Here is a 27,818-nt window from a genome sequence, read left to right as displayed (position 1 = left end):
GGGCTCAACTTGAAGGCAGTTGTTTTGGGGGGGTGTATGCATGCATGCTTGCGTGTGCACTGCCCACTTGATGGGCCCTCACTCCAGCTACCTCCTTAAGAATACACAGCTTGGGATGGACAACAGAACAGTGGGTGAAGGGAGTGGGCAAGATATGACAAAATAATAATTTATAAATTACCAAGGGTTCATGGGGGAGGGGTGAGCAGGGAGGGAGGAGAAAAATGAGGAGCTGATACCAAGGGCTCAAGTAGAAAGCAAATGTTTTGAGAATGATGATGGCAACAAATGTACAAATATGCTTGGCACAATGGATGTATGTATGGATTGTGGTGAAAGTTGTATGAGCCCTCAATAAAATGATTTAAAAAGAAAAAGAATACACAGCTCCTGCTATGGCCTTCCGCCTTCTGTAGAAATAGCCCCAGGTCCCTCTGGGGAAGCCATTGGGGAAAACTCTGTAAAATCACAAGACCTGTGTATTTACTATTTCTTGTTGTAATTCTTACTTTTCTCATCTTAAATGTAAAAATCTCAGATCTTCATCAATGTGTTGTGAAGAACAATGGGTTGCTTGTGGAAAAAAAAATGTTTTAATTCCCCCCAAGTAGATGTGGACAATCTTTTACTTACCCAAGGGGCTAGAAATATTCTAGGAGGCCACTCTCCTCTTCAGATCCCTGCCTTCCTAGACAGTCTGTGTGGTCAGGCCAAGGGCCTAGAAACAGTGTCATTAATTATAATCTGACAAATGTCACATCATGAGAAAGATTAGATAAGAATGCATAGGATACTTTGCCAAAGATACAGCCACACTTACAGGTTGTGTGTGTGTGTGTGTGTACATGGGATGGTGGTGGTAGGATTAGCTCAGGTTTGCATGTATCACATTCAATGAGTAATCCATTTCTGATGACCAGAAGTCTGTATATATAAATATGAGGCTTGGGGGGAATATCAGGGCTAAGGGTATATTTGGGGTCATTTGCACAGAAGTGATCATTAGAAATGTGGGGAAGCCTCCACAGTGCAGTGTAAGAATAGCTGTATACCCAAAATAGAACTAGAGAGCAATATCTGCTGGCACGGGGAAAAGAGCCTGCACTAGAAGGCAGCAGAGAATCATCAGAAAGGAACAGCCTCTAGAGCAGTGGTTCTCAACCTTCCTGATGCTGCGACACTTTAATATAGTTCCTTATGTTGTGGTGACCCCCAACCATAAAATTGTTTTCGTTGCTACTTCATAACTGTAGCTTTGCTACTGTTAAGAATCGAGTGACCCCTGTGAAAGGTAATTCGACCCCCAAAGCGGGTTGAGAACTGCTGCTCTAGTAGCCAGCTAGCTCCATGACCACACCTGATTCAGCAGCTCTGCATACCCAGTACTAACATGGCTCTTGAATCATGTAAAACACGGAGGAAGGACTCAGCAGGCAGATCAGAAAGGAGGACGAATTGAGTCTGCTGGGTTTAGTGCCATGGAAGTCTTTGGTGTCTTCCCCTACTTTGAGCAGAAGCCAGTGAGGAAAAGTGGGAGGTAAGGCAGCAAAGGCAACGAATGCTGCCCGAAAAACTTCTCCAGCCTGAGACCTTTCTAAGAGCAGGCTCAGGAAGCTTGTTGGAAAATAAGAGCAATTCCTGGTCAGCTTTCCTATTCATTTTTCTCATAACTTCAGAGGAAAATGTTTTCAGGAACCAGGAGAGGGCAGTGGAGTCTCCAGACCAGAGAGACTCATCTTGCCTGAGCCATTTCTCAGCTGACCTTACAGACAGTAGTTTGCAGGAATTGAAGGATAGGCCACCATGAAGGTGAAGATGGGGCAATGGATGTACAGATGTGCTTTACACACTGATGTATGTGTGGATTGTGATAAGAGTTGTATGAGTCCCTAATACAATGTTTAAATAAAAAAGAAAGTAAATGTCTAGAAAAGAATGAGGGTAACATACATGTACAAACATGCCTGATTCAATTGATGTATGGATTATAATAAGAGTTGTACGAGCCCCAATAAAACAATTTTAAAAAGGTGACGATGGAGCAGAAATGGAAGAGCTTTATCAAGGGCAGTGCATTGTGGCTGTGTTCTGTTCCTTACCTGCTGTTCCGAAGCTGTCTTTCACAGGGTGCTTCTGAAAGCTATAAAGCAAATAGGACTTTGGAGACAAGCTATTGGGAAAAGGAGTGCAATGGGTGACGTCTGAGCTGCCACTGCTTCATAGATCAGCGCTCTATAGCTCAGCCTTTGGCTGTTTTAGGTAGGCTGGCCTAGGCTCCATCTTGTCCTAAGCAGTCAGAGTCATCCAGGATAAACACAGGACTGTCCTGCTTGGAGGCCAGAGATGGCATAGGATCTAGAGTAGGAACGGATGTGATGTAACCTCAGAGGATGAGAGTAGTGTGAGCAGATACCAAATTCAAGGCCAGAGTAATGGATTGATTTGTACCTGATGGGGTATAAGTAGGCGGTAACTTGGCAGTGATTTGGGGACAGATGCCAAGGCTGGTGAGGAGGGAGGGCAGAGTTAGGTCAGATAGGGCCTCACTGGCTCCAAGGATCCCCCCCCCCACTGTCTTTGGAGGAAGGGGTGGGACAGACTGCCTCTGAGCCAGCCCAGTAGAGCTATTTTGATTGCAGTTATTTGGAGAAAGCTGGTTGCTGCTTTGTGTTTATTTAAAGGTTGTTTGGGTTCATCCTTTCTCTAGAGGCAGCAGCATTTGCTTAGTGGACATGTCCTGAGTCTCTCCCACAAATTGTGAGAAAGGCAGGCCCCAAAACAGAAGCTGCTTGGAGGCGCTCAGAGCTTCTCTGTCAGACTGTAAAAGGAGGTGTCTCAGAGTCAGAGTTAAAGGGGTTGAGATAAGAGAAAGAAATGAGGGTGAAAGCTGGACAAATCACCTTGGAAACACAATTTTTTTAGGTGAAAGAATTAGAATATTCCAAATGGAAAGGAACAGTATAAACAGAGGCAAAGATTTGAAGAACCTATTTATGCTTGTCAAGTCAAACTTTGAAAGTGGATGTGGGCATGGGAGTTCCAGGGATGGGTACAAAGGCATATTGGAGAAAGCCAGACCACAGAGACCAGTTGTAATCCTGTGGGTAGGTGTGAATGTGTAGGCGTGGATACAGGTCTTACATTACCTGGGTAGGCCTGGACTTTGGATCTCTGCAGTCTGAAGGAGGAAGGCAGGCCAGAGGCCTGATAGTCTGCCTTCCTCCACTGTATGGTAAGCTCAAAAAGGACAGCTTTTTCTTTTGTTCATTGAGGTATTGTTAGCATTTAGAATCAAGCCTACCACACAAATAGCAAAGACAGATATTTGTATTTTGAGCATGTAGAAAATCCCAAGGCAGCCACGCAACATTCAGCAGGAGTAACTCATGTCACATGATTAGCTCAGAGCCCCCAGGTCTGATCATTCAGGCAGTCTAAGATTGTGGTTCATCAAAGAGCGGAAGTGGGGAGTGAGGCATGAGGAGGTGGTGACAATTCTATGGCTGGCTAGTTCCTACTTCTTAGCTACATTTTCCTCCTCCTCTTTGGAAACTTTAGAATTGCCTGATAAAGAGGGATGAGAACGGTTACTCTGCAGTGGTGGCTGACTTTGGCCTGGCGGAGAAGATCCCTGATGTCAGGTGGGTAGCCCTAATGGGTGCTGGGCATCGAGGAGGGGAGCTGAGGCTAAGGGAAAACTTCACCTTCCATTTGAATAGGTGGGACTTGGTTACAGTTCAAACTCCGCTCCCTCAGTTTGGTCACTTCTAGCCTGTGCCTCATCCCTGGGAGGAGGATTGCCTAAAGGTCAGCGATCCCGTTGGGCCAGCTAGTAGCAAGCTCATTTTCCACTTACTCTCCCCTCACAGCATGGGCAGTGTGAAGCTAGCTGTGGTAGGCTCCCCTTTCTGGATGGCTCCTGAGGTTCTTCGAGATGAGCCCTACAATGAGAAGGTGAGTCTGGCTGCTTCAGAGCCAGAAAGCATCCGGGATTAGCTGTGTGTTCAGAGTGAGGAGCCACATCTTTTCTTGTGGGAGTGGGGCTGGTACCTGGAAGCTGCCCATTGAGTAAAATGAATGAAATATGGGCAGTGGGGCCAGACCTGGTCTCGTAGACCTGGGAGGCAGATACCCCACTCACCCTCATTGAAAAAGATATCAAAGTCCTGACTACCCACCAGGCGGACGTGTTTTCTTATGGCATCATCCTTTGTGAGATCATCGCCCGCATCCAGGCTGATCCGGACTATCTTCCCCGCACAGAGGTGAGCTGCAGGCATGAGGAGCCACTGGGATATGATTGGGTTTGACACTGGAAGTTTGGTGGAACTTAAGCTGCATCTCAGCAGCAGCTCCCAGCTTTTTCTTGGGATAGGGAGAGGGCAATTAGGGATCTACACCCACTTATACCTCCCAATACCCTCTCATGCCCCTGCACCCCATCCACAGAACTTTGGGCTGGACTATGACGCTTTCCAGCACATGGTGGGAGACTGTCCCCCGGAATTCCTGCAGCTCACCTTCAACTGCTGTAATGTGAGTCTTCTTCCCATGGGGCTGGCTGAACCTTTTCACTTGGTTGGCCTAATTAGCCTCATAGGGGGCCTTTCTCACTGGATGGGAACCTCATGGCATTCTTCCCCCGTGACAGTGTTCTGTCCACCCTTGAGCTCTAGGTCTGGACTTTACCTCTAGACCCTGGTACCGAGGAAAGGAGAGGTCTGTATTATCCAGAGCTTAGCCTGCAGGCTAGACTCACCTTGCCCTAGGTGTTGAGGGGGCTCTGGTCAGGTTTTATTGTCTATGGATCGAGCTTGGTCCTGAGGACTTGTGGGGAAAGCTTTGTACCATTAATTTTATACAACTTTGGTGCTGGGCCTACTTTTTATATCAATGGGAAGGTAGGCTTTGATTAGGTAGCTTCCAGAGCCATGTGAGTAGGAACCCCCACCCCCAACAGTGTAACCCACTTCAGTACTCACAGCCCATGGGCAAGGCCAGACAATGGTTTGGGGCTACTGTTTGCTCTGGCATGGGACACTGTGCTAGGCTCATGGGGATGGGCCGGCCATAATCCAAACCCATGCATAGTGAGTAGGACTTCAAGAACAGAATGAGCCAGTGGGAGCACATCCTTTTGAAGGGTCCTGCACCAAATGGAATAAGGCACACTGAAAGGGGGCTAAGAAGAGGGAAGGACAATAGACAAATCATACCTTTCCTGACCTTAGCCCCGGCATCCTCATGGCCTAGGGTCTTCAGAAAAGATCTCTTACCTGCACATGTGAATCCCCTTTTAAGATGCTGAAAACAAACTCGAATGCCATCTGTGGGGCGGGAGTTGGGAGGACAGAGCTAATGGTTCCTGTGGATGCCTGCAGATGGATCCCAAACTGCGACCATCATTTGTGGAGATTGGAAGGACCCTGGAGGAAATTCTGAGCCACCTGCAGGAGGAGGAGCTAGAGCAGGACAGGAAGGTGCAGCCCCCAGCCAAAGGTAAGTGTCTGATCCTTGGGGGTGGAGTGGGGTCAGAATGTGGGGACTTACCCTCTAGGGGTGTGACTGTTGCAGGGTCCCAAGTCCAGGGACAAGAGAGAGGGACTGGAGATGATGTCAAAAAACACATGGAACTTTCTAAGATTTGTGGCCTGTCACAGTGCCTCCCCTTTCTGAGTCTGCTTCCTCACTGGTGACTCGGGAACAGCAGTACGTACGCTGCTGTCATGAGTGTAACCACTTTGTGGTACAAAGGGCCCTTTCTATGGGTGGTGACTGGGGAAAGTAACCCTGACTTGTCTATTCTTCAGGACTCATTGAGAAAGGAATTGGGATGAAGCGACTGAGCTCCCTGGATGACAAGATTCCCCCCAAGTCTCCACGCCCAAGACGTACTATCTGGCTGTCTCGAAGCCAGTCAGACATCTTTTCCCGTAAACCTCCACGTACAGTGAGCGTCTTAGATCCCTATTATCGGCCACAACGAGGTGCTGCTGCGCATACCCCCAAGTTCAACCCTTTCAGTGCACGCCAGGACCTCAAAGGTGGCAAGATCAAGTTCTTTGACCTGCCTAGCAAGTCTGTCATCTCCCTGGTATTTGACCTAGATGCACCAGGGCCTGGAACTGTGTCTCTGTCTGATTGGCAGGAGCCCCTGGCCCCACCTGCTCGCCAATGGCGTTCTTTGCCTGGTTCACCTGAGTTCTTGCACCAAGAGGCCTGTCCATTCGTGGGCCGAGAGGAGTCACTCTCTGATGGACCCCCACCACGACTCAGTAGTCTCAAGTACCGAGTAAGAGAGATCCCACCATTCCGGGCATCTGTCCCACCCGTTGCTTTAGCTCATGAGGCCATGGACTGCTCCAGTCTTCAAGAAGAAAATGGTTTCGGGCCAAGGACCCAAGTGACAAGTCCAGGACCTGCAGTTGCCTTAGAGGAGATGGAAGTTGAGGAAGAAGCACCAAGAAGTTTGGCCCCAACTCCCTTCTCCACCTCAGGCAGAGGCTGGCAGGCCCAGGGAGAGCAGGATGGGTGAGGGGGTTAATCCCCTGCTCACCTTGGGGTTGAACCTTCAGCTGAGCCATAGGCCCCCTTGGTGCACAGCCTTGATCCTTCCGTGGAGCTCATAGTGCAGGCAAGCTAGCCCGGCCAAGCTTAACATTGGGGCTCTCAACGCCTAATGGCTACGTATGAGAGAAAAGGTAGCAGTGAGAGGCCTTACTAGCTAGGGCCAACAGCTGATACCAAGCTTCTGAAATCCAGCCAGGAGCTCTAGCTCCCAAATGATTCCCCCAATACATTTCCCAGACAGGACCAGAGAACTCCTAGTTCTAGGTTAAGCTGGCAGGCAGCTATTACCCCAGGCTTTTTCTCCCACTCCAGATCTGTCTTTTGCCCTTTCCTGGGGCATATAAGCTACTGGATGGAACCTGGAGCTGACCAGGAAGCCATAAAAGTCACGGCTGTTTCTCAGATCTGAAGACTGGGGTGCTTCTTGCCAGTATGTCTAAGACACTTGAATAATTGCTGTTTGCACTTAACTGCACAGTCAGACCACATCACTACATATCTATGCAAGGGGAGGGCAAAGCAACATGTAGTGGTCATGGCTCTCAGCTAACCTATTCAAAAACCTTTTCCAATTGATTAATCTATTTTCCTATTTATGAAGGAGTCTTAATGTTTTGCCCTTAGGACTTTCAACCTTGTGGTTGGGAGTGGGCTGGTTCTGTAGGCCCTAGGGCCTGCTTTATGTATTTGTCAACATGTGATATACTGAATGGTTAAATGGTTTATACATGGACTGATTTTCTTCCCTTCCGGAGCTATGGGAATAGTCTGTCCTAACAGAGGCGCAATAAGAAATAACCAAAGATGAAGCTGGTCAAATATTTTCATAACTTGTTTCTGTTGATTTCTTTTTTTTTAATTTTCTCAAGACACTTTCAGATTTAAAAATAAATAAAGATGGTGTTACAGGTACTGGTCAGCCTCCTTACTTGTACCCTCTACCTTCAGCTTCTAGGGTAAAGGAGACATCCAAGGGCAATGCAGTGTCTCTGCCAAGGTCGCAAGTTCCCCCTAACTCTGTAGCTGGGAGTACGACAGGCCCCAAAGCCCTCTATTCTACCCTCAGCTCCTCTTCCTAGGGCCAAATGCTAGGCAGAAGTTTCGTCAGCTGCTGCCCCAAGCCAGCTTCATCTTCTGGCTGTGGGCATTGGAGGAGCGGGAGAACTGGCTCTTGGCCACTGTGAGGGGTACAGTTTTGCCGCTCAGGTAGACCTTGTTGTGGCATTCAGGTAGCCAAGGTCCAGAGCTGCAGGGTTGGGGTCCTTGGCTCACTCTCACATAAGCCATCACATAGCCTGTCATAAAGGCATCGAAGCCAGCCCGGTGCAGTCCAGACCCTGGGTGAGGACTGGCTTGACTGCCTGGTCCTTCGGGAGCGGCCACAGCAGTGCTTCCGGGCCTTGTGGCCTTGAGTGCCAACTCCAGGTCATTGTTGTGATCTTGCTCACAGCCAGTCTGTGCTGTAACCTCATTCACGGCCACCTCCTGCTCAGTGTCCTTAGCCTTGAGGCCATCCCCACAGACCTGCTTCAGGGGAGGGCCATCCTCAGCTTTCCCAGAGGTCTGCGAGCCAGGCAAGCCTAACAAAGCCCTCCGCCGTTTTTCTCGCTTCCGTCGCCGCCGTCGCCGCTTATCTTCCGCCACAGCCTCATCACTGTCAATGATGAGGTCAATATTATGGGACCGAGGGCATCGTGGTCCCAGGGGGCACCAGCCATAGGCCTAAGGGCAGAAAAGAGCCTTAGGAAGATGGGTTCCAGGCATCAAATCCCCTGTGCCCCCCTGAAAACAGGTGGACGCTCTCACCGAGAAGCTGTCACAGATACTGGTGGGGTGGGGACGGGGGCCTGCAGGAGAGGCGCAGCAGCGGAAGTCAATATGGGCCCTCATGCTAGAAGGATAGCTGCAGAACTCCAGAGTGAGGTGTGGGCTGCCTGTTGCCCGCTGCTTCTCGTTTTCTCGCTCACTGCAATAACACAAGAAGGTACTGGCCCTCCAGCATACAGGTTCCATGAGATTACGGCTTTGTTTCTGCTTTGTTCCCTACTGACTCAGCACCTAAAACACTTATCCTGAATGAATGGAACAAAAGTCCTACCAAACCCCACTCCTTTCCCTCCACCATCCCCTCACCATTTCCGGAAGGCGTATTCTAAGTAGGAGGCCACAAAGCGGGCGTGAAACTCAACAGCATATTTGGTGTCATAAATGCCAGCTGGGAACATCTCACACAGGTCAGCAGTGAAGGTCCCTAGGTTCTCAGGCAACTGTGCGTAGAAGTTCTGGTACAGAAACACCAAGTCTATGAGGCCATTGTGCAGCACTAAGGGCCGCTGGGCCCGGATTAACTCCAGGAACAGTGTCCGCACGGACTGGCTCTGGCTTTCATCACCCTAGGTGGAAGGAAAGAAGTCATGGAGAACAGATTCCCCGAGGGAGCTCTTCAGTACATTTGACCCAGCTTCCTCCACCTGGAAAAGTGTCCTCCTCCCCACCTAACCCAATCATTTCCACTCTTGGAGTTAGTCTGGAGGCCTACCTTGTCATTGCCCTTATGGTAGGGGATGCCCTGGGCATACTGCCGGTTGAAGTTGAAGCCATGCTGTACCAGGAATTGCACAGACTTTGGTTCTATGATGTATTCCTCCATGCACAGTAGGGTCAGATTGAACACCTGGGCCAGGTGCAAGTGTTCACCCTGGAAGAAGCAGCAGCGCTGCTTTATCAAGACGGGAGAAAATCTCCCAGCTGATGCTCCCTAGAATCTTAAGAAGCCTTCCTTCCGCAGCCATAGGCCTGGGTTGGGGGTAAATCAGCCCATACCTTAACTGGCTGCTCCTTGAAGCAGGCGAGGCCCAGGGAGAGGATAGAACGGGTCTTGGCAGCTTGACACACAGCTTTGTAACGTTCCTCGATGCACCTTGGGATTGGGTTTAAAGATTAAGGTCTGCCCTTCCTGCCAGGGCTGGGACTAAGAACATGACATACTTACTGGTTCAGCAAACTCTTTCTGTCCCCAAGCCCACTCAATTCCTGTGAGTGGGTAAAAGGAGAGTTGTGTCAGGCCCAGCCTCTCCACAATGACCTGCCCTCCCTGTTTCCTGGCCCTCACCGTATCTACAGCCACGAAGCTAGCTGTCTTGATGGCCAGCAGGAGCGATGGCCATATCTCTTTGAAGTTGTCACTTTGCACGTCCACCACAGGAACCTGTATCACCAGCTCCTCAGATTTGGTGCATTTGCTGACACCACCTGGAGGTAGGGAATGGGATGGATGTTAATGTTCAAGCTAAGATCCAAGGGAGCAGAGATCCCAAACTAGGCCAGGGCTGCAGCCTAGGGGGGCAGTTTCTACTGGGGCAAGATATGGTAGTTTGCTTTCCCTTCAAGCACTTGTGTCCCTCACGCTCTATGCACAAGCCTCGAACTAGACAACGTCCGAATTTGAAGACAGGAAGCCCAAGTCTTCCAGAGGTCTATCTGAGACTTTGGGATAATCCTGTTGCCGGAAATATCGCGACCTGTAAAAAGCAGGGTGGGTGGGGGCGCTAGACTATGGTTTTTCGAGGTTCCTTTCAAGCCTTTCAGGTAATACTTGGCTGGGATGGAGCAGTTTAGTGCTCTCAGTTCCTCAAAAGGCGCCATGCTATTGTTCCTGTGATGCTTCAGCAGTCAGAAGCCACAGCCCCCAGTGAGCTCCAGAGTTTGGGAAGTATTGCTACAGCACAGTTCTCAATATGTCCTGTTTCCTCGGACCACAACTCCCAGCCTGCTCCACAACTATTAGCTCAGACCTCATCTCCCGACATGCCCTAACTTCCCCGGACGATACTCCCAGCACGCCAGGCTGTTTGCAGCCCCGGTCGCGAAGCACACTGGGACTTGTGGTCTCTTCGTGCCGGGCTCGGATAGGAAACTCTTCTGTCCTCTGAAGCCCGGGCAAGCTTTCCGGAGCTCTGCATCCCAGACCTTCCCCTTCCCCGGGGCTCGTAGGCTTTTAAGGCGACCTGTCTCGGAAGTCACTCACCGTCAGACGCTGCTATCGCTGAGGTTACGCCATCGTCGTCGTCCGCGGCCATGACACACCACGCGCCCCTCTCGCCTGTTGTGTGTGGAAGCGTGGGACTTCCGCTTGGCTTCCTGGCGCGACTCTCTCGAGTCGGGGGTGGGGGTGGGGGTGGGGGTGGGGTCTCACCCTCAGAGTTGCCCACGGGTTGGACAGCGGTTCCGACGTTCCGGGCCTGGCATTGAGCGGGGGCGGGCCCAGCGCGCGCTGGGAGCGGATTGGCTGGTGCCGCGCGGCTGGCGGCCCGGATTGGCCGTGGCCCCGCCCCCCGGATTGCGTCCGGAGGCCGCGCGGGAGGTAAGGGCTGCTCTGTACACGCGCCGGAGCGGGGAGCCTGTGCTCCTGCTTGGCGTCCTCGGGAAGTGGCCTGCGGGTGGGGGTGGCCGGGGGAGGGCAATAGAGGAAGGCTTCCCCCAGGAAGAGCCGTTACCGAGGCTAAGCCGCACGCCTGGCAGTTAAACACCAAAGCGCATGGGGAAAGAAGGTCGCTCCGAGCTTGGGAAGTTCCTGGGATGGAGAGCGCTGTGCGGTCTGGGAAGTGAAAGGCGGGAAGGGGACCGATGGGCAAGCTGGAGAGGGAATAGGAGACAAGTGAGCGGGGAAGCTTTTGCTCTAAGTTAGGCAAGTTATTGTGGGGACTTGGATTATGATTCTGGCTGTAAAGATGGTGAGGGAAGGACAGATTTTAAAGCAACTTGTTTGGTGCCACGAAATCTATTCCGATTCCTCACTACCATTCCGGTGCTGGAGCTCGTTGCAGAACAATAGGAAGTACAGGGGACCTTGAGGGCGATTGGACTGAACTCCAGCCTGAGAGGGGAGACGTATCTGAGAGCTTGGTGCCCTCCCAAGGGCTCTGGTTCCCATCGCCCGGGCTCACAGAGGACTGCCAGCCCTTTCTTCCTAGTTTACCATCCACCCCTTTCCCTGTAGTGAGGCCTTGTCATCCTCACTCTGAATTACTCAGATCGGTCCCATCCTAGGGAAAAAATACGTTGACCCTCCACCATCTCATTAATATATTTAACAAGTGTTTATCTGACTTGGTTCAGTCTTGTGGATACAACTATAAGTAAACGAGATAGCCATTTCTTCGTGGACTTTCGGAGTCCCCGGGGGTGCAAATGGTTGCTATGTACTGTTTCAGGGTATAAAAGAGGCCTTGTCTCAAATACAGTTTGAGCATGAAGAATATTAAGTCAACTAGGAGAAAGACAAAGGCACATCTGGATGAAGGAGACCAGTTAGACAAGGCCAAATGGCATTGGAGGGATCACCGTCAGGATACTGGTTAAATGAAACCAAACTCACGGCCTTTGTGTTGATGGTAACTCATGGTGACCCTACCAGACAGGGTAGAGCTGCCCCTGTGGGTTTCCAAAGCTAACTCTTTCTGGGAGTAGAAACCTCATCTCCTTTGGAGTGGCTGGTAGTTTCAAACTGCTGACCTATGGTTAGCAGCCAAATGGGGAACCGCTACACCCCCAGGGGAATAATAACGACTGGTTTAAGAGCTATTGCAGACATGTTGAAGATAAGACAGGGGTCTGGTTTGGACTTGAAAGCCCAGGTTTGATGAATGAGTAGATATTAGGCAATGCATAGCAGAAGAAATGTGTTAGGTGAAGGACTCTGGGAAAATAGCTATTCCCAAGATGGGAATAACGAAATCCAGGTCAATTTGGCACACGTATAGTGAGTGAGTGAGGCCAAGCCCAGATTGTTGAGCCTGCAAGGCCACGTTAAGCTGGAGTCTGAAATAAGGGCAATGGGTGTAATGAACAAAGTCCTCATTTCTCAGTGGCCCATAAGGTTCTTTGTGGTCTGGCCACTCCCACCCCTTTACCTCTGACTCATCTCCTACCTCCTGCCTATCAGTCATCCCTCCTAGTACCACTCTAACTACACTGACCTTATTGTTCCGCAAACACACCAGGCACCCTCCGTATGGCCTTTGCAATCAGCCGCTGCCTACTGTGCCCAGATACTGCAAACCAAGCCTCTGAACTCCTAAGACTTGGGTCAAATATCACTTCATTAAGTTCATCCTGACCATGATTTTCACAATTGCACCCCATTACCCTGTCTTTCACTTGCTCTACTTATCCTTTTTTATAATATTAATCATTTTGTTGGGGGGGGGCTCTTATAAATCTTATGACATGACAACCCATCATTTATTAAGCACATTTGTACATATGTTGCCCTCAACATTTCTGAAACATTTTCTTTCTACTTGAGCCCTTGGTATCAGCTCTTTTCCCCCTTCCCCCAACCTTCCACCCTCATGAATCCTTGATCAATCCTACTGTTGTTATTTCGTGCCTTACACTGTCCATTGTCACTCTTCACCTGCATTTCTCTTACTCGTTCCCCTGGGGGGGGGGCTATATATCCAGCATTGTGATGGGTTCTCCTCACCCCTGCCATCTCCTACCCTGATGATATTGCTATTCCCACTACTGTGCCTGAGGGTTTTATCTGTCCTAAATTCCATGTGTCTGTCCAGTGTTCTTATCCCTCTCTCCCTCCTAGTTCACACCCGTGTGGTCTGGACAGACCCGCCACTCTCCCCGGGCTGTATCTTCAATGCTGTCCTCTGTATTACATGCTTCTGAGGAGGGGGTCAACATAGCTAGTATTTATCACCCCTAAACATTGTGAGCTGGGCTACTAACCCCGAGGTTAATAGGTCTAACCCACCAGCCATTCTGTGGGAAAAAGATGAGGCAGCTTTGCTTCCATAAGGATCTACAGCCTCGGAATCCTTATGGAGCAGAGCTGCCCTACTCTGCCCTGTAGGGTCACTTTGAGTCAGAATCAATTCAATGGCAATGGCTTTTAAAAAATAAATCATTTTATTGGGGCCTCTTACAGCACTTTTACTTCAATTGTATGAAGCACAACCCCTAATTAAAAAAAATTGTGTGAAGCACATTTGTACATATGTTGCCATCATTTTCAAAATACTTTCTACTTGACCCCTTGGTATCAGCTCCTTTTTGTTCCCTCCCTTCCCCTTCCATCCTCATGGCCCCTTGATAGATTATTATTATTTTCATATCTTGGGGTTTTTTTTTTGACGTGATCTTAAAAAGATTACTCTTTAGAGAATGACTGGGCGAATGAACGGTGGCAAAGGAAAACGGGGTCTTGAAGGCCAGAAGGTTTAGAAAGAGCCGGATCTTAAGCCAGGATAGTTTAAGAGGAGGCATTTTTCCTCCTTGGGATACAGGAAGGGAGGAAGACAGTGCATAGGGAGCCAAGTTTGTGTGTGTATATTTTTCTCTGAAAAGGGTAGGCATGTTATTTTGATGTCGGGATAGTAGATTTGAGGAGAAGGCTTGAAACAGGTGTTGCAGGCACTGCTTATGGAAGAATGTAACCTCTGTAGCCTTTGAGTGGACAAATAACTTCATCTCTCCTCATCTCTAAAAGGAAGGTAATCATACCCCGTCCCTACCTTCATGCAGTTGTCAGGAGCTAGTTGAGGGAGGGCAGTAAAACACTTAACTTGGGACCTGGCCCATAGGAAGCAATGAGTATTACCTACTTTTCATTTTTGGAGCTAACACAGGCAGGTGAACAGGAAGCCAACAGTTCAGGTCAGCCAGATGGGCTTCCTCAGCACTAGTGGTCAGGCATCTGTAGTGTACTAGATCAGATTCGGAGTAAACATAGCTCATCTCTACTCCCTACTGATTTATCACCTGCTTTTAGAGAAATCTTTTCCCTCTCTGATTCTTTGGTTTCTCCTGTCCACAAAAAGGCGGCTTTGGACTGTTATGTTGTTAGGTGCTGTTGAGTTGGTTTTGCCCCAGCCGACTCCATGTGATCGAGGACTGTCCCATAGGGTTTCCTAGACTAATCTTTATGGATGCGCATCTCCTGGTCTCTCTCCTGGGATCCTCTGGGTGGGTTTGACCTGCCGACCTTTCTTTCCCTTAGCAGCTGAGCGCTTAATCATTGCACCATGGACTAGGTGACCACCGGAGGCCCAGTCAGCATAAACCTGCTACAGTTCTTTTTTTTTTTTTTTTCCTGCTACAGTTCTAAACAGATAAACCTCTCATACCCACTACTCCATGCTCCCAGATACCTCTAAACGACCCCTGTCCACATACACGGTCACAGCAAGCACCAGGGATGTGCAGGGACGCCTTAAACAGGAGGGCAGGCTTTGAATTGTCCCCTTTCACCTGCTCCAGGGCTGTACTCACTGGTCTCTCGGCAGCCGGTTGTAGAAGCTCAGACGTTCTGGTCATCTTTCAGCGTCAGAGCTAGCCAAGAGCAGGCCCGACACATGAGGGTGCTTGTGAAGTGAGATATTCTACGGGGTGGGTGTAGGGAGGGAGATGGCTGTACCCCCGGCAGGGTGTTCAGATTCAGTCTCCCCGTGACATGCATTTGGCTGGGCCCATGTATTCTAGGCCATCATGAGGAAGCCACGAGCAGCAGGGAGAAGTCACAGGAAGAAAGCATCTAGCCAAGATCGAGGGGAGCAGTGTGGCCCCAGCAACAGCCAGGCCAAGCCTTCTGCCCCTAATGGTGAGGAGCCCGGGCTGGGGCATGGCTCAGAGGGCTGGTCTCTTTGGACAGGAAAGGCAGAGATAGGCTGGCAAGGGAGAATGGCATCAAGGCACCGATACACTTGGGGACAGTTCTAACTGTGCTGCGTATGACTTTGGGCCATTGTACTGAGTGTCTGCTTGTAAAACAGGACCGTAGTTTGTACAGGGTTTTCATGGAGATTAAATGACTTTATCCCAAGCCTGAAATTGTTGTGCAAACAGGTACCAGCTGCTTGGCTGAAACTAATGGGTTTTAATTATGACCCCAAAGCAGAAGGGCCAACAGTACCATCCTGGGACAATTTACAAATGTAGTTGGGCTCTAGTTCCAAAGCTTAAGGGAGGGACTGGGGATGAGGGGAGCCCAGGAAGCTGTGTCCTGGGGCCTGCTGCCCATCAGCAGCAAGGAGTCTCGGACACCTCCAGGTCTGGCCAGGCAGCAGAAGATGGTGCTGCAGATCTCTGTCTCTCCGTACCACCTGTTCAAAGACACTGCTGAGGTGACAGCCTTCCGGGAGGGCCTGCTGCGCTGGTACGACCTAGAGAAGCGGGATCTACCCTGGAGGAGTCGGGTAGGCAGGGGAAGGACAGGGCTGGTGGGGCCGGGACCTGGAACCACGCTGCTCTATGCTGACTCCCACCTGGGCTCCCATGGTAGGCCGAGAGTGAGGCGGATGGGGACAGGAGAGCCTATGCTGGTGAGTATTCCCCAGAGCGAGGCCACCTCCCTGGGGCCTGTGGGGCGGCGGCGGGCAGAGGGCTAGGAGCAGGGAGGTAGCAGTGTACTCATGTGAACCCCTCTCCCCCAGTGTGGGTCTCAGAGGTCATGCTGCAGCAGACCCAGGTGGCCACGGTGATTGCTTACTACTCCCGATGGATGCAGGTGAACCCAGGGGGGAGCGAGGCTGCCAGGGAGGGGAGAGGGCCACATCCTAGGTCCTCTAGGGGTGGGCTTGAGAAGGCCACCTCCACCTCCTTACCCTTGACCTTCATCTCTGTGTGCCTGACTGGGAACTGTAGAAGTGGCCAACGCTGCAGGACCTGGCCGGGGCTTCCATGGAGGTGAGAGCCACCCTCGGGCAGTGGGGTGGGGACAACTAAGACTGACCACTGAGCTCTCCAACCTCTGATCCCATCCCCCAGGAGGTGAACCAGCTCTGGGCTGGCCTGGGCTACTACTCTCGAGGCAGGCGGCTGCAGGAGGGAGCCCGGAAGGTGAGGGGGTGACAGGGAGGGCAGGGGCCCACGGGCCCCGGGTGTCTAACTCAGAACTTGGAGCCTTCCCATCCTGGTAGGTGGTGGAGGAGCTGGGGGGCCACATGCCACGAACAGCTGAGAAGCTGCAGCAGCTCCTGCCTGGCGTAGGGCAGTATACAGCCGCAGCCATCGCTTCCATCGCCTTTGGCCAGGTGACCCCGGGGTCCCCACCCCCACGCATGCCCTGCCCACCTCCCCTCCCAGCCCAGGCTGACACCTGGGCTCTTCTGTGCCAGGCAGTGGGTGTGGTGGACGGGAACGTTGTGCGGGTGCTGTGCCGTGTCCGGGCAATTGGTGCCGATCCCAGCAGCCCCCTTGTTTCCCAGCAACTCTGGTAGGCTATTGGCTATTGCTGGACCGGGTGGAGCAGGAAGGGGGTCTCCAAAGGGACTTTGACAACCAACGGAGTTCCCTTCTTACAGGAGCTTAGCCCAACTGCTGGTGGACCCAGCCAGGCCAGGGGACTTCAACCAAGCTGCCATGGACCTGGGGGCCACCGTGTGCACACCTCAGCGCCCACTGTGTAACCAGTGCCCTGTGCAGAGCCTGTGCAGAGCCCGCCAGAGGGTGTGTCATCTGGGGAAGGGGTAGTCAGGGATCATAGGGAGTGACTCTTGCCCCATAACCCCCTGCGTGCCCCTCTCAGGTAGAAGGGGAGCAGCTGTCTGCCTCCCACAGCCTGCTGCCCAGCCCCGATGTGGAGGAGTGCGGTGAGTGCCTGCCCTGACGGGGCTACCTGTGGAAACCGCACCCTGTTCTCCCAGAGCGGAGTCACCGCCTGGCCTCTAGGTCTACCACCTAAGCCCTCCTGGCCTGAGGGGAGCTGGGATCTCTCTTTCCAGCTCCCAACACTGGACAGTGCCAGCTGTGCCCGCCACCCACAGAGCCCTGGGATCCAACCCTGGGAGTGGTCAACTTTCCCCGAAAGGCCATCCGCAAGCCCCCCAGGGAGGAATGCTCTGCTGCCTGTGTCCTGGAGCAGCCCGGGGCCGTGGGAGGCGCTCAACTTCTGCTGGTGCAGAGGCCCAGTTCAGGTACCTGGTGGCCGGGCATGCAGGTGTGGGGAGGTGAGCACCAAAGGGGGGTTGGGGGAGCCGGCAACTCAGTCCACCCCACCCCACCCCTGGCTGCCTTCGTCTCAGGCTTGCTGGCAGGACTGTGGGAATTCCCCTCAGTGTCTGTGAGTACCGAGCCCTCTGGGCAGTGTCACCGCCAGGCTCTGCTGCAGGAGCTGCAGAAATGGGCTGGTCCTCTCCCGGCCACCCACCTCCAGCACCTTGGGGAGGTGAGTGAGCATTGGAGGCCCAGGACGGATGGGTTTTGTGGCGATGTCCGCAGGCTGATTTCAGCCCTCTCCCATCACTCCTCCCGCCCAGGTCAGGCACACCTTCTCTCACATCAAGCTGACCTATCAGGTTTACAGCCTGACCCTGGAGGGGCAGACCCCAGTGGCCACCGCACCCCCTGGCGCTCGCTGGCTGACCCGGGAGGAGTTCCACTCTGCAGCTGTCTCCACTGCCATGAAAAAGGCACGGTCTTCATTGTCTGTTTCCCAAACATCCCGGGTGAACCTGTTAGTGTGTCAGCTGAGAAACAGACTTCTACTATCAACAAGCGTCCTGGGGCAGGAGGCTGAGGGCAGAACACAGGGTTCTGGCTCCTGGGGGATGGTGCCAGCCCTCTCGTCTCCCCTTTCCTCGGCTAGGTGTTCCGGGTGTATGAGGGTCAGCAGCCAGGAACCCGCAAGGTGAGCCTCCTGACCTCCCCAGCAGCCTCTGCTTGAGGAGCTTTCATTCAGTCTGCTCCAGGCTTCACCAGACAGTTCTGACAGTTGAGGGGACACATGGTGGGCAATACAGTGTCATGGGCATGGGCACCGGCCATACTGTTTGGGAGTGTCACTCCTCTCTGGGAGGCAGAGATCAGGAAGATTTATCCTCAGGGTACAAGGAATGAGTGGTTTTCTCTAGATTGGGAGGGGAGTTAGCAGTGAAGGGGGTCTTTCTGGGTGAGGTGCAACACCTGGGGATCTTTCTTCCCCTTTGGCTGAGGGTGCCCAGGTCCTTCTCAGATCAATCAGTTAGGGCTGAGACCACCGAAGCTTTTTAGGTGGAGGAGGGAGGAAGCAGATTTGCATTTTAGGTTGATCCTTCTGGCTACCTTTTCGAGAGCTGACCTGAGGGCCAGATATGGGAAGTCACGTAAAAGCTCGCACAACATTCTGGGCAGAACCTGAATGCACACAGTGAAGGGAGGGAATGGGCCCTGAGAATCCTCTGCTGCCCCTCGTCAGTGCCTTCCCACTTTGGCTTCTTTACAGAGTTCCAAAAGGTCCCAGATGTCTGTCTCGTCCAGCCGGAAAAAGCCCAGCCGGGGCCAGCAAGTCCTAGATGGTTTTTTTCAACCCCTTGTCCACAAGGACACACGCAAGCTCAGTGGAACAGCCCAGTGACGGCTCTGGTACCACCGCTGAGAGGCCTGTAGTTAATAAAGCGTTTTATTTTCATTTTGGAGAACTACCCCACCCCCTCTCTGCCTCCAAGGAGCCTAGAAAGTAATGAAATCCTGCTTGATCCCAGCTTCTAATGGCTGAGCTCCCAGGCAGCTGCATGGAGCACCTGCCAGGACCTGCCAGCAATGGACACCCAGCACCTCAGACCAGGTCTCAAGTCACCCTTGATTGGTGTGTAGGCATTGCCCCAGAGCAGGTGATTGCTCAGCCCTCCCCCGGCCTCTCCCCACCAGCAGCATCCTGGAAGTGGAGACAGGACAGGGAAGGGGGCAGCGACGGGAGGACTTGGTGTCTTAAATCCCTACCTCAAATACTAAATCGGCTATTCAGGGATACATTACATGGTGTATACAGACAAGCAATGGGCTGAGAGTCTCCAAAATGTGGGGTGAGGAGAGAAAGGGATCAGAGAGGGCAACGGAAGCTTCAAAACGGACAGATCTGATTGAAACTAGTGGAGCCCCTGAGCCTCTGGCCCCTAATCTTCAAACCTGGAGCTGAATGCACCCATAGATCAGCTTTCAGTGGAACAGATGGGCCTGTAACATGAACAGTAATCAGCAGGCATGCGCCCCTTAGAACAGCTGACAAGGAAGAGACCAGAAGGGCATTTGCCCCAAACAGCTCAAGGCAGGAAGGGAAATGGGAGACCCAGGCAGTGGGAAGGACGCGTTTAGTGCCACGGCACAAACTGATGCATGGAAAACCTTCACAAACGACAATAAAGTGTTTTCTGTTTGTTTTTTAAGGATGGATCATGATCTAGTCCCTAATCGTGTGATTTTTTATTAGTCCTAACATTTTACATTCATCATTCAGATTAGTGTTTAAGAACTTTCCGAGTAAAACTAAAAAGTCCCACCCGCGTGGACACTGGTGAGACTCCACTTCTGACAGGCTGCTGAAGCAGGGTCACACCTGGTCACACAGGCTGCCCACTAGCTTATGTGCACCTGGGCTCCAGTCACCCTGCTCAGGCTGTGCTGCACCTGGCAGCTTGCTCCTCCACCGACTGCCACAAGGCCCTGATGTTGCCCTGGCCAAAGCCTGTGGCCCCCTGCCTTTGAATCAGCTCCAGGAAGAAAGTGTCCTCAGGAAAGAGGGACTTGGTGAAGACCTGCAGCAGGAACTTGCCTTGATCACCATCCAGCAGGATCCCCTGTTTGGCTAGTCGGCTGGGCTCGTGACCTGCAGCTCGGATCTGGCCCTCCTTGCCAGGCTGCTGGTAATAGGCTTCGGGGGGCGTCAGGAGCTGGCCTCCTGCTGCTGCCATGCCTTCTGTGGATGCCATGATGTCAAGCGTGTGCAGCCCCACGTGCTGCAGGCCAGGCCCCTGATTCTGGTCCAGGAACTGCTCCACCTGGTCCTTCCCCATGCTTGCTCCAGACAAGGACTCAGCCAATACCAGGGTGGGGACATCGCTGCCCACTGGGGTCTGTAGGGCTGTGAGCCTCAACCCCCCGCGTCCAAGCCCCGCAGACACTTCTAGGCCCACCATTGGATCCTCACCTGGGCTCAACGGCAGATGGCGAAAGCCCAGGTAGTCTTGAAACCAGTGCATCAGAATGGGGGAGCTGCCAGGGTTGCAGGCGAGGGTCAGGTGGTCCACGTGGCTGACCCAGTTGGGCCCGGGCTCGGAAGGCACTGGTCCAAAGCCCGGCAGGAAGGGCCCGCGGTAGCCGTAGCGATCCAGCAGCGTCAGGCTGAGGTTGGCGACCGGGGAGTTCACCACCGTGTAGGTGGCGGCGCCGTGCGCATCCCGCACGCTCACAGGGGGCACCAGCATGAGGCAGCCCCGCGCAGCTAGTGCCCGGGCTGCGCTGGCCGCGTCGTCCACGTCGAAGCACAGGTTCGAGGCGCTGGGCACGGGGTGACGGGAGTCCAGTCCGTACAGCGGCTGCCCGGGTCCTGCGCCTTCATTCACCAGGAAGATCGCATCTCCACTTCGCAGGGCGAGCTGCCGCCAGCCGTCCCTCTCCCGCGCCGCCAGAGGCTGGAAGCCGAAGAAGCGCTGCAGGTCCCGGGCGAAGGGCTGCCCTGCGGGCACATGGAAGGCGATGTGGCACAGGCGGCGGGCGGACAAGGTCATGGCTGTCCAGATGACGACCCCGATGTGTTCTGAGCACCTCCAGCTGTGGTCGCGACCCCACCCGGGCTCTCGGAAGCTGCGTGGGAGCGCAGTTCTGCCTGCAATTCGCGACTTTTTCCTTCCCTCTCTCGTTCTTTAGGGAGAGAAGTTACGGACTGAGCCTTTATGGGAGCTCGCGGTTCCCGCTGCCGCTCTTCCCAGACCAGGCGCTGCGAGTGGACCGCCGGGTCCGAGAACCACGTGGAGCCCTGCTGGGCGGAGCCAGAGGGTCAGGGGCGGAGCGGGCGACTCTGCCTCGCCCTCTCCGCCCGCCCGCCCAGACCTTGCCCAGACCTTGGCGCCGCCGAGGGACCGCGAGAGGCTCTGCTGCCCCTTCCCAGGGCCTCGGGCCGGCTCACACCCTCGGGGCACTGACCCTTCCTCCTCCGCCTCTGAAGGTCACAATAGCTTCCTCACTCAGTGCCTGGCTCGGGGCTGTCACTCCTCCAATTCTGGAGCACAGGGACTCCGCGCCTGGCTGGGACGGATGCCAGACCTCTCCGTCCACAGCACAGAATTTCTTGCTTTATGTTGCTTTTGCTGAAGTTTAATGCTGTGTTGCAAAATGTTTACCTCTCCTTCAAAATAAATCAAATCACTACCACCCACTCCGAGGCTGTAAATCTTAAAGAGAGCAGACAGCCTCTTGTCTCCTGGAAGCGTCTTGGAAGTGGGTTTGAATTGGCTGTGGTTAGCGGCCCAGCGCGTCACCTCCCTCAGATTGTCCAGAAGGCGCTATGATTCCTGGGTGCCTACCTCCTCCCCGCTGGGCAGTGGCGTAGCTGCAAGCATTTGGGTGACAGTTTGCAGAGTAAACGCGCTTCTCACTGAACACGTCTGCACATTTCGTCTCCTGGAACCCCCTCATTGTGACAACACTCGTCCCACTTGCCGAGGTCCCTGACTTCTACTTACCCGCTTTTCCTCTTCCTGCCTGCCTTCTGAAGTTTGTTCTGGGGCAAATGTTGCCTCTCCCGACACCCTTAAAAGAATCTGCTTCTCGTGAATCCAGTGAAGGACGATAGACCTGTTCGCTGCTTGCTTTCTAAATAAGCCATGAGTTCAGTTCCATACTGAAGGAGGACTAAAGGTCAGTCTCGGGGGTCCCTCGAATATTTACTGTTGTAAGCACGTCGTTGAATAAACATGAGCAGAGACGGAGCAACGTGGAAGAGGTGTCTTGCATCCAAACCCAAACTCAGTGCTGAGGGGCCACACCAGACGTGTTAGGTAGTCTAGCGATGGGCTGTGGCGTCCATTACCATGCCCATTGTCCCGAGCTACGGAAACTAAGGAGTGGCACACTGCACATGCTCAGAAGGCGGATTACAAGTCTGGCTTTGGGAACAGTGGAGTGACTGCCACTGCCACTGTCTAGTTGCAAGCCTGAACACTCAGGCAGACATTATTTCCCCCCTAAACTTTTTTTTCTCTAAGTCCCATCTTCCACCATATTCTGCTTATCCCTCCTATCAAAGGAAACTCAAACATGAGTCACAGATCCAGGCTACCTGACAAAGGAAATTTCTTTGGCAAATTTCTTTAAGATAGTGGGTGGGTGCTGCACCTGGATTGGCCCAGCTAGGCCAGGTGGATTCAATTCAGCCAATGGGTCGACCAGCGGTCGTCCACCACACCTCCCTGCCTGGAATCCTTGAAAAGGCAGGAGCCCAGAGTTGATGGGGACTTTGCTGACTCTGCGAGCAGTTTCCAGGCAGCTTGCACGTTCCGAGGAGCCCTGTGGGTGCCTGTGTAAACCTGAAACCTCTTCAAACTCTCATAAAACTCACTTGGATCACAAACCAGGCTTCGGTGTGAATTCTTTCTTCCACGAAGCCAAGGACCAAGGTGTATCTATCTAACCCCAGAGAGGTCTAACAGACTCTGCGGAGTGCCTGGTGTGGACCCCGAGCTGAGCCTGGGCACAAGCTTTTATAGGCGCGGAGTTGATTGGGTCACACGGACGTGGCATTATCTCTTAGCTGGCAACAGTATGTGGTTTTTCTAAAAAGCTGCAGGAAGCAGAACCGTTTGGTTAAGCGGCCCTTACACAAGCTAGGGATCATCCTGCTTTCCTCTGTTCTTACTGCAAACCCAGAACAATTCCAACTTCCTTAACATATTCCTCATCACATCCTCATCACATTTATCCAACCAACAAGTCTGTGTCTTTCATGATTTTAAGTTTTGTTCCAGTTTTATCCCATTCAGTCCAGAACCTTCTAAAAGGAGCATTTTAGCGCAGTGGGCAGTGGTAGCTGGGGCCCCTCTAGCTCTTCCGATCTTGGTTTGTGGAGCCTAATGTTTGCCTAGCCCAAGAGTCCATTGGATTGCTAATTTCCACGCCTTTTCAAGTGTTTCTTCGCTTTTCTTTCCTTTGGATGAGGAGAGACCTATGGTTGCACCTTCGAAGGCCGCTCATGAGCTTGAAGACCTCAGTCACTCCTCAACCAACTAGGACAGAGAACATTGTCTTGGTGAAGTCTGTTATGCCAGCAAATCACCTATCTCTTCTTTCAGTCCCACGGCTCATGAACCAAGAGGAACCACTACATAGGTATCTTTGCTCCCCTCCCCACCCATTACTCCACCCACTGCTGATTGGAACTAGAACCCAGGCCTCCTTGCAGTTCCCTGGTGAGGTGTGTATTGGACCGTAGGAGCTTTCCAGGCCATTTCTAGTTATGGGCCTCAGAATTCTTTTTAAAAAAAATCATTTTATTGGGGGCTCCGTACAACTCTTATCACACTCCATCCATTTGTGTATTTATTGCCATCATCATTTTCAAAACACTTTCTACTTGAGCTCGTGATAGCCCCTCAGAATTCTATGAGATTACTTGATTGAAGAAATCAAGAGTCTGCTAGAATTTTGACTGAGCTACCTTAGAAGGGTTTAGGATGGTTAGGCCAAGAAGAGCAAACAGTATAAACTAAGGTTTAATGAGGGAATGCAAACCGAACCTTCAGAAGCACAATAGAGCATGGGGTTATGAGATGTTTGGGAGTGGCCACTATCTTAAAGAAATTTGCCAAAGAAATTTCCTTTGTCAGGTAGCCTGGATCTGTGACTCATGGTTGGGTTTCCTTTGATAGGAGGGATAAGCAGAATATGGTGGAAGATGGGGCTTAGAGAAAAAAGAGTTTAGGGGGAAATAATGTCTGCCTGAGTGTTCAGGCTTGCAACTAGACAGCGGCAGTGGCAGTCACTCCACTGTTCCAAAAGCCACAAACTTGTAATCTGCCTTCAATATTTACTACCTGCAGGGCTTGCAGCAAGGAGCTCTATACTGTAGTGGTTTACTTGGTAGGCTGCTGACTGCACAGCCAGGAGAAAGGTGAAGCTTTCTATTCCTGTAAAGATTTACAGTCTTGGAAACTCAGAAGGTCTATTCGACTCTGTCCCATAGGGTCACTATGACTCAGAATGGACTCTTGGCAGTGAGTTATGACTAGGGACAACTTGTTTAACTTCTTTTAAGTTCTTTTTGGTAAAATTGTGAATAGGAATAGTATCAAAGGAATAGTATCAACAGAATAGAATTGTAATTAAGAGATAATATGTAAAGAGACTTGGCCCAGAGTCAATAAATCGTTGTCATTGTGATTCTTCCTGGTTGTACAAGGACAGTGATACTTCCTGGAGTGGCTTGGTTGGATTGGAGTAGGGACTGCCCTGCCCTGGTCTGGGCCCTAAGGCCAAACAATCTAGTCAATGACCAGTCAGTAATGGGCCAGAAATGGGCTTCGCTCTCTCTAGGGAGTCCTCAAACCAAATTCTAGCAAGTCAGTGCCAACTCATTGCAACCCCCTGTGGGTTTCCAAGACTGTAATTATTTACAGAGTAGAAAGCCCAGTCTTTCTTCCAAGAAGCTGCTGGTGGTTTTGAACTGCTGACCATGAGCATGGCAGCCCAACAAATAACCACTACACCACGAGGGTTTCTGGTGCAGTGAGTCCTAAGTAGTAAGCATTCCATCTTCATTCTTCTTTCTTCATTCCCACCCTAATTAAAGCTTCTCCCCCACCCCTGCCCCACCCATGGAAATTGTAGGGACTATGGTAGGGCAACGATGCCTTAGCTCTGGCCCAATTCCCTTTGTTCCTTGACAACGTGATTTTGCCCCGTGCCCCAATTTTTACCTCTGACAAACTAGGAATATGCTCCCAGTCCCATTTCCGGCTGGGGACCCTTTATGATGAGCAGGGTGATGCTGAACCCTTCGGCGGCAGCAAGGGTGGTGAGAGGCTCATGGTGGGGCGTTAAAGGTCCTCAAGGAGCCCTGGTGGTGTCGTGGGTTGTGAATTTCTCTGTGAACTGCAAGGCCAGTAGTTCAAAACCACCAGCCACTTGGAGGGAGAGAGATGAGGCTTTCTATCCCATAAGGGGTTCCAGGCTCGGAAACTCGCAGGGTCGTCCTACTGCATCCTATCGAGCCTCTGCTGGGTCCAATGGACTGGAAGGCAGTGCGAGTGTTGAGAGACCCTCATCTTTCCCATGCCCATTCTTTTGGGGACAGTCTGCCCAGCCCTGGCTCCTGGACTGCAGAATGGCTGCGGCTGCCCACCTGGTGGTCTTCGATCTGAGAATCTGGGCCTGGGGGATGTCAGTGCTGGCTTTTGACCTGGTTGTTGTCTGGTGGGGTTGGGGGTGGGGGCATAAGGCAGCCAAAGCAGCAGAGACTGCAGGTGTCACTGCTTAGAAACTGGTCGGCTTGGGAAGGATAAGGGACAGCTCCTTTAGGGCAGTTCCTCTCTGGGTCTGCATGCAGGAAGGCCGCTAGGAGGGTTCTGGTTTTGGTTCTGGGGGAAGGGGTTCCGGGAGGAAGGCTTTACAAGAGCTGGGCTGAAGGCTAGTGTAGACCTGCATGGCCACCCCTAATGAGCAGCTCTGGTAGGTCCAGGCCTCCTGTCACACCGCAAGGCGTTCTGCTCCCGGGGTCTCAGGTATGGACATACAGAACAGAGACACTTCCCACTTGCTCCGGAAAGGAGGAGGGTGAGATTTTGGGAGGCTAAGTGGAGGCCATCTGAAAGGTGCAGGTGATTTTGACTGGGGCAGGGTGACCTTGACCCAGAGCACAGCTCTAGAAATGCGGTGGTGGGTATTGGTCAGACTGCACCCCCGTTTCCCCTACCCCTCCACCCCTACCCCCGCAGGCCTCAAAGGGGCCACGTGCTGAGAGCTGGGAGTAGATTGAGGCCACCAGTGGGGTAACGCCATCTGAGGGCGCTGGACCAAGGGGCGTGATGGAGCTGCTGGAGGGCTCCACATCTTCCCAAACTTCTGCGACCCTGTCTCCCGGTGGCTCTGGAGGGAGCGCCAAGGATCCGAGGTCCTTCCAGAAGCTTTCTGCTGAGACCTAGGGGCCACTCAAGGTGCACTCACCTCCTCAGAAGCCCTGGACGGGCTCTTTTCCATTGTCAAGCCCACTCCTGTCCCTTCACCCCATCCCTGCCCACAGTGGCACCCCGGAAACTTGCCCCTGTCCTTCCCCACACATCACCGGGCCCCTCGCCCTGGCGACCAGGGCTTGACATTTTATCAGCGATGGCTTGGAAAGTCACATCGAGAAGGTGACATTTTAAAAAGTTTTGTTTGCATAAAAATTCACACATCATACATTCAACAGTTGCATCACATCAAGAAGAGTTGTACAATCATCACCACGATCCCTCTTAGAACACTCTCTTCATTCTCAGACTCATCATTATTAGCTCCCCATTTCCCCCACCTCCCCTGTCCTACCCCCTAGGGACTACTAATCCAGTTACTGTGGCTACTTGCCTGTCCTGGATTTCATATACAGAAAAGCATTCGAAACAAACCAAGAACTAGTGTCAGGGAAGCCAGCCCCTGACACGTCATCACGGGCCCGGTAGGCGCAATTGTACAGCGATAATAAGTAAAGATCATAGTAGAGTTATAGAGAGAATGAGAGATAGAAATGAGGTATTGAAATAAATGGAGTCAGATACAATTCATGGTAGCATGCTCACCTCAGCCCCGCCTGATGGTCCACGTGGAGGGAGGGAGAGAGCGATCTTTAATACTAGTCCAGGCTTTTTATATTCTCTGAGGACATGCAAGCCCCCTAAGTACAGGTGAAGACATACTTCACAGGAAGGGATTCTGCTATAGGTAATACAGTAATGGGAGGGGGTGATCTAGGGGTATCCATGTAATAGGAAGAGGAGGGACTGGGGGTACACATGTGACAAGATGGGCGGATCCTAGATTTAGGATGGCAACTTAACTTTGGATGTCACAGAGCCGGTTTGGCCTGTTCCCTGGCTCAACTGATAGAGACCATTATTGGTAGGGTGTGAAAGCTTGGTCACAGGCCTCAGGGAGAAATAGTTTATTGTCTCCGGCAGCAGGGAGTGAGGCCTACCCTGTAGTCTGGTGACTAACTGCCCTCAGGGAGGATGTCTGTAAGCCTCTGACCTCCCCCACAAACTTGCAAGTCATCAGAGAAGCCAGACGATGTGAAGAAGAACATGGTCTCAGGACTGGAGGAAGGCTTCTTACAAACTGAGAGGGAGGTCTTAAAGCACTTGTGATGAAAATCAAGGACTGCAACCTTCAATATGCATTGCAACTTAATATAAAGAAAGCAATTCTCACAACTGGGCAAAAGACAACATCATGATAAACGGAGAAAAAAATCAAAGTTGTCAAGGATTTCATCCTGGTTGAATCTACCATTAATG

The 27,818-nt window shown here is 52.1% G+C and overlaps 4 protein-coding genes and 1 non-coding gene across 9 annotated transcripts in view; 2 read left to right on the top strand and 3 right to left on the bottom strand.

Moving 5' to 3' along the window:
• Positions 1-7,474, top strand: part of TESK2 (testis associated actin remodelling kinase 2) — a 158,471-nt gene extending 150,997 nt beyond the window's left edge. For 2 of the 3 annotated variants that reach the window (XM_075555537.1, XM_075555535.1), the window contains 6 exons: positions 3,559-3,641; positions 3,870-3,954; positions 4,182-4,265; positions 4,450-4,536; positions 5,382-5,499; positions 5,811-7,474. In XM_075555537.1, the coding sequence (XP_075411652.1) occupies positions 3,559-3,641; positions 3,870-3,954; positions 4,182-4,265; positions 4,450-4,536; positions 5,382-5,499; positions 5,811-6,535 (1,182 nt within the window). In that variant the 3' untranslated portion in view covers positions 6,536-7,474. The remainder of the gene's footprint in view (positions 1-3,558; positions 3,642-3,869; positions 3,955-4,181; positions 4,266-4,449; positions 4,537-5,381; positions 5,500-5,810) is intronic. The other variant, XM_075555536.1, reaches the window with a different exon arrangement.
• LOC142437734 (small nucleolar RNA SNORA42/SNORA80 family) lies at positions 4,956-5,087 on the bottom strand. The gene has a single exon (XR_012782259.1). It is a non-coding gene; the product is annotated as a small nucleolar RNA SNORA42/SNORA80 family (small nucleolar RNA).
• On the bottom strand, positions 7,399-10,754 carry TOE1 (target of EGR1, exonuclease). Its single transcript, XM_075555538.1, has 8 exons — positions 10,598-10,754; positions 9,683-9,822; positions 9,563-9,603; positions 9,394-9,490; positions 9,110-9,268; positions 8,704-8,963; positions 8,377-8,536; positions 7,399-8,292 (listed from the first exon to the last, which is right to left on the bottom strand). The coding sequence occupies exons 1-8, from the start codon at positions 10,647-10,649 to the stop codon at positions 7,675-7,677; spliced, it is 1,527 nt and encodes a 508-aa protein (XP_075411653.1). The 5' UTR covers positions 10,650-10,754; the 3' UTR covers positions 7,399-7,674.
• Positions 10,755-11,030: 276 nt separating this feature from the next.
• MUTYH (mutY DNA glycosylase) lies at positions 11,031-19,734 on the top strand. Of its 3 annotated transcripts, none has more exons than XM_075555533.1 (16): positions 11,031-14,956; positions 15,067-15,184; positions 15,634-15,779; positions 15,866-15,905; positions 16,017-16,090; positions 16,228-16,269; positions 16,351-16,422; positions 16,503-16,616; positions 16,701-16,798; positions 16,887-17,031; positions 17,111-17,174; positions 17,307-17,498; positions 17,669-17,749; positions 17,841-17,993; positions 18,170-18,211; positions 18,785-18,924. In XM_075555533.1, the coding sequence occupies exons 2-15, from the start codon at positions 15,073-15,075 to the stop codon at positions 18,184-18,186; spliced, it is 1,350 nt and encodes a 449-aa protein (XP_075411648.1). In that variant the 5' UTR covers positions 11,031-14,956; positions 15,067-15,072; the 3' UTR covers positions 18,187-18,211; positions 18,785-18,924. The 3 variants fall into 3 exon arrangements, with proteins under 3 accessions (XP_075411648.1, XP_075411647.1, XP_075411646.1); XM_075555532.1 differs by having other exon boundaries at positions 11,032-14,956; positions 15,697-15,779; positions 17,607-17,749; positions 18,785-19,734; XM_075555531.1 differs by having other exon boundaries at positions 11,033-14,956; positions 17,607-17,749; positions 18,785-19,734.
• Positions 19,719-21,300, bottom strand: HPDL (4-hydroxyphenylpyruvate dioxygenase like). The gene has a single exon (XM_075555534.1). The coding sequence runs from the start codon at positions 21,063-21,065 to the stop codon at positions 19,950-19,952; it is 1,116 nt and encodes a 371-aa protein (XP_075411649.1). The 5' UTR covers positions 21,066-21,300; the 3' UTR covers positions 19,719-19,949.
• Positions 21,301-27,818: the final 6,518 nt, after the last annotated feature.

The sequence above is a fragment of the Tenrec ecaudatus genome, chromosome 1, assembly GCF_050624435.1.
Source record: "Tenrec ecaudatus isolate mTenEca1 chromosome 1, mTenEca1.hap1, whole genome shotgun sequence".
NCBI classification, from domain to species: Eukaryota; Metazoa; Chordata; class Mammalia; order Afrosoricida; family Tenrecidae; genus Tenrec; species Tenrec ecaudatus.
Note: the sequence above shows the minus strand (reverse complement) of the source record. Positions and strands in the feature narration are given on the sequence as shown.

Bases quoted from the DNA above. Each gene is read 5' to 3' on its own strand.
- TOE1 (XM_075555538.1), bottom strand. From the start codon at position 10,649: ATGGCCGCGGACGACGACGATGGCGTAACCTCAGCGATAGCAGCGTCT. The intron at 9,604-9,682 runs GTGAGGGCCAGG...ACCCACTCACAG, and splicing joins GCTTCGTGGCTGTAGATACG to GAATTGAGTGGGCTTGGGGA. The intron at 8,537-8,703 runs GTGAGGGGATGG...GTGTTATTGCAG, and splicing joins GAATACGCCTTCCGGAAATG to TGAGCGAGAAAACGAGAAGC.
- MUTYH (XM_075555531.1), top strand. From the start codon at position 15,073: ATGAGGAAGCCACGAGCAGCAGGGAGAAGTCACAGGAAGAAAGCATCT. The intron at 15,185-15,633 runs GTGAGGAGCCCG...GGACACCTCCAG, and splicing joins CAAGCCTTCTGCCCCTAATG to GTCTGGCCAGGCAGCAGAAG. The intron at 17,032-17,110 runs GTGTGTCATCTG...TGCCCCTCTCAG, and splicing joins TGTGCAGAGCCCGCCAGAGG to GTAGAAGGGGAGCAGCTGTC.
- HPDL (XM_075555534.1), bottom strand. From the start codon at position 21,065: ATGACCTTGTCCGCCCGCCGCCTGTGCCACATCGCCTTCCATGTGCCC.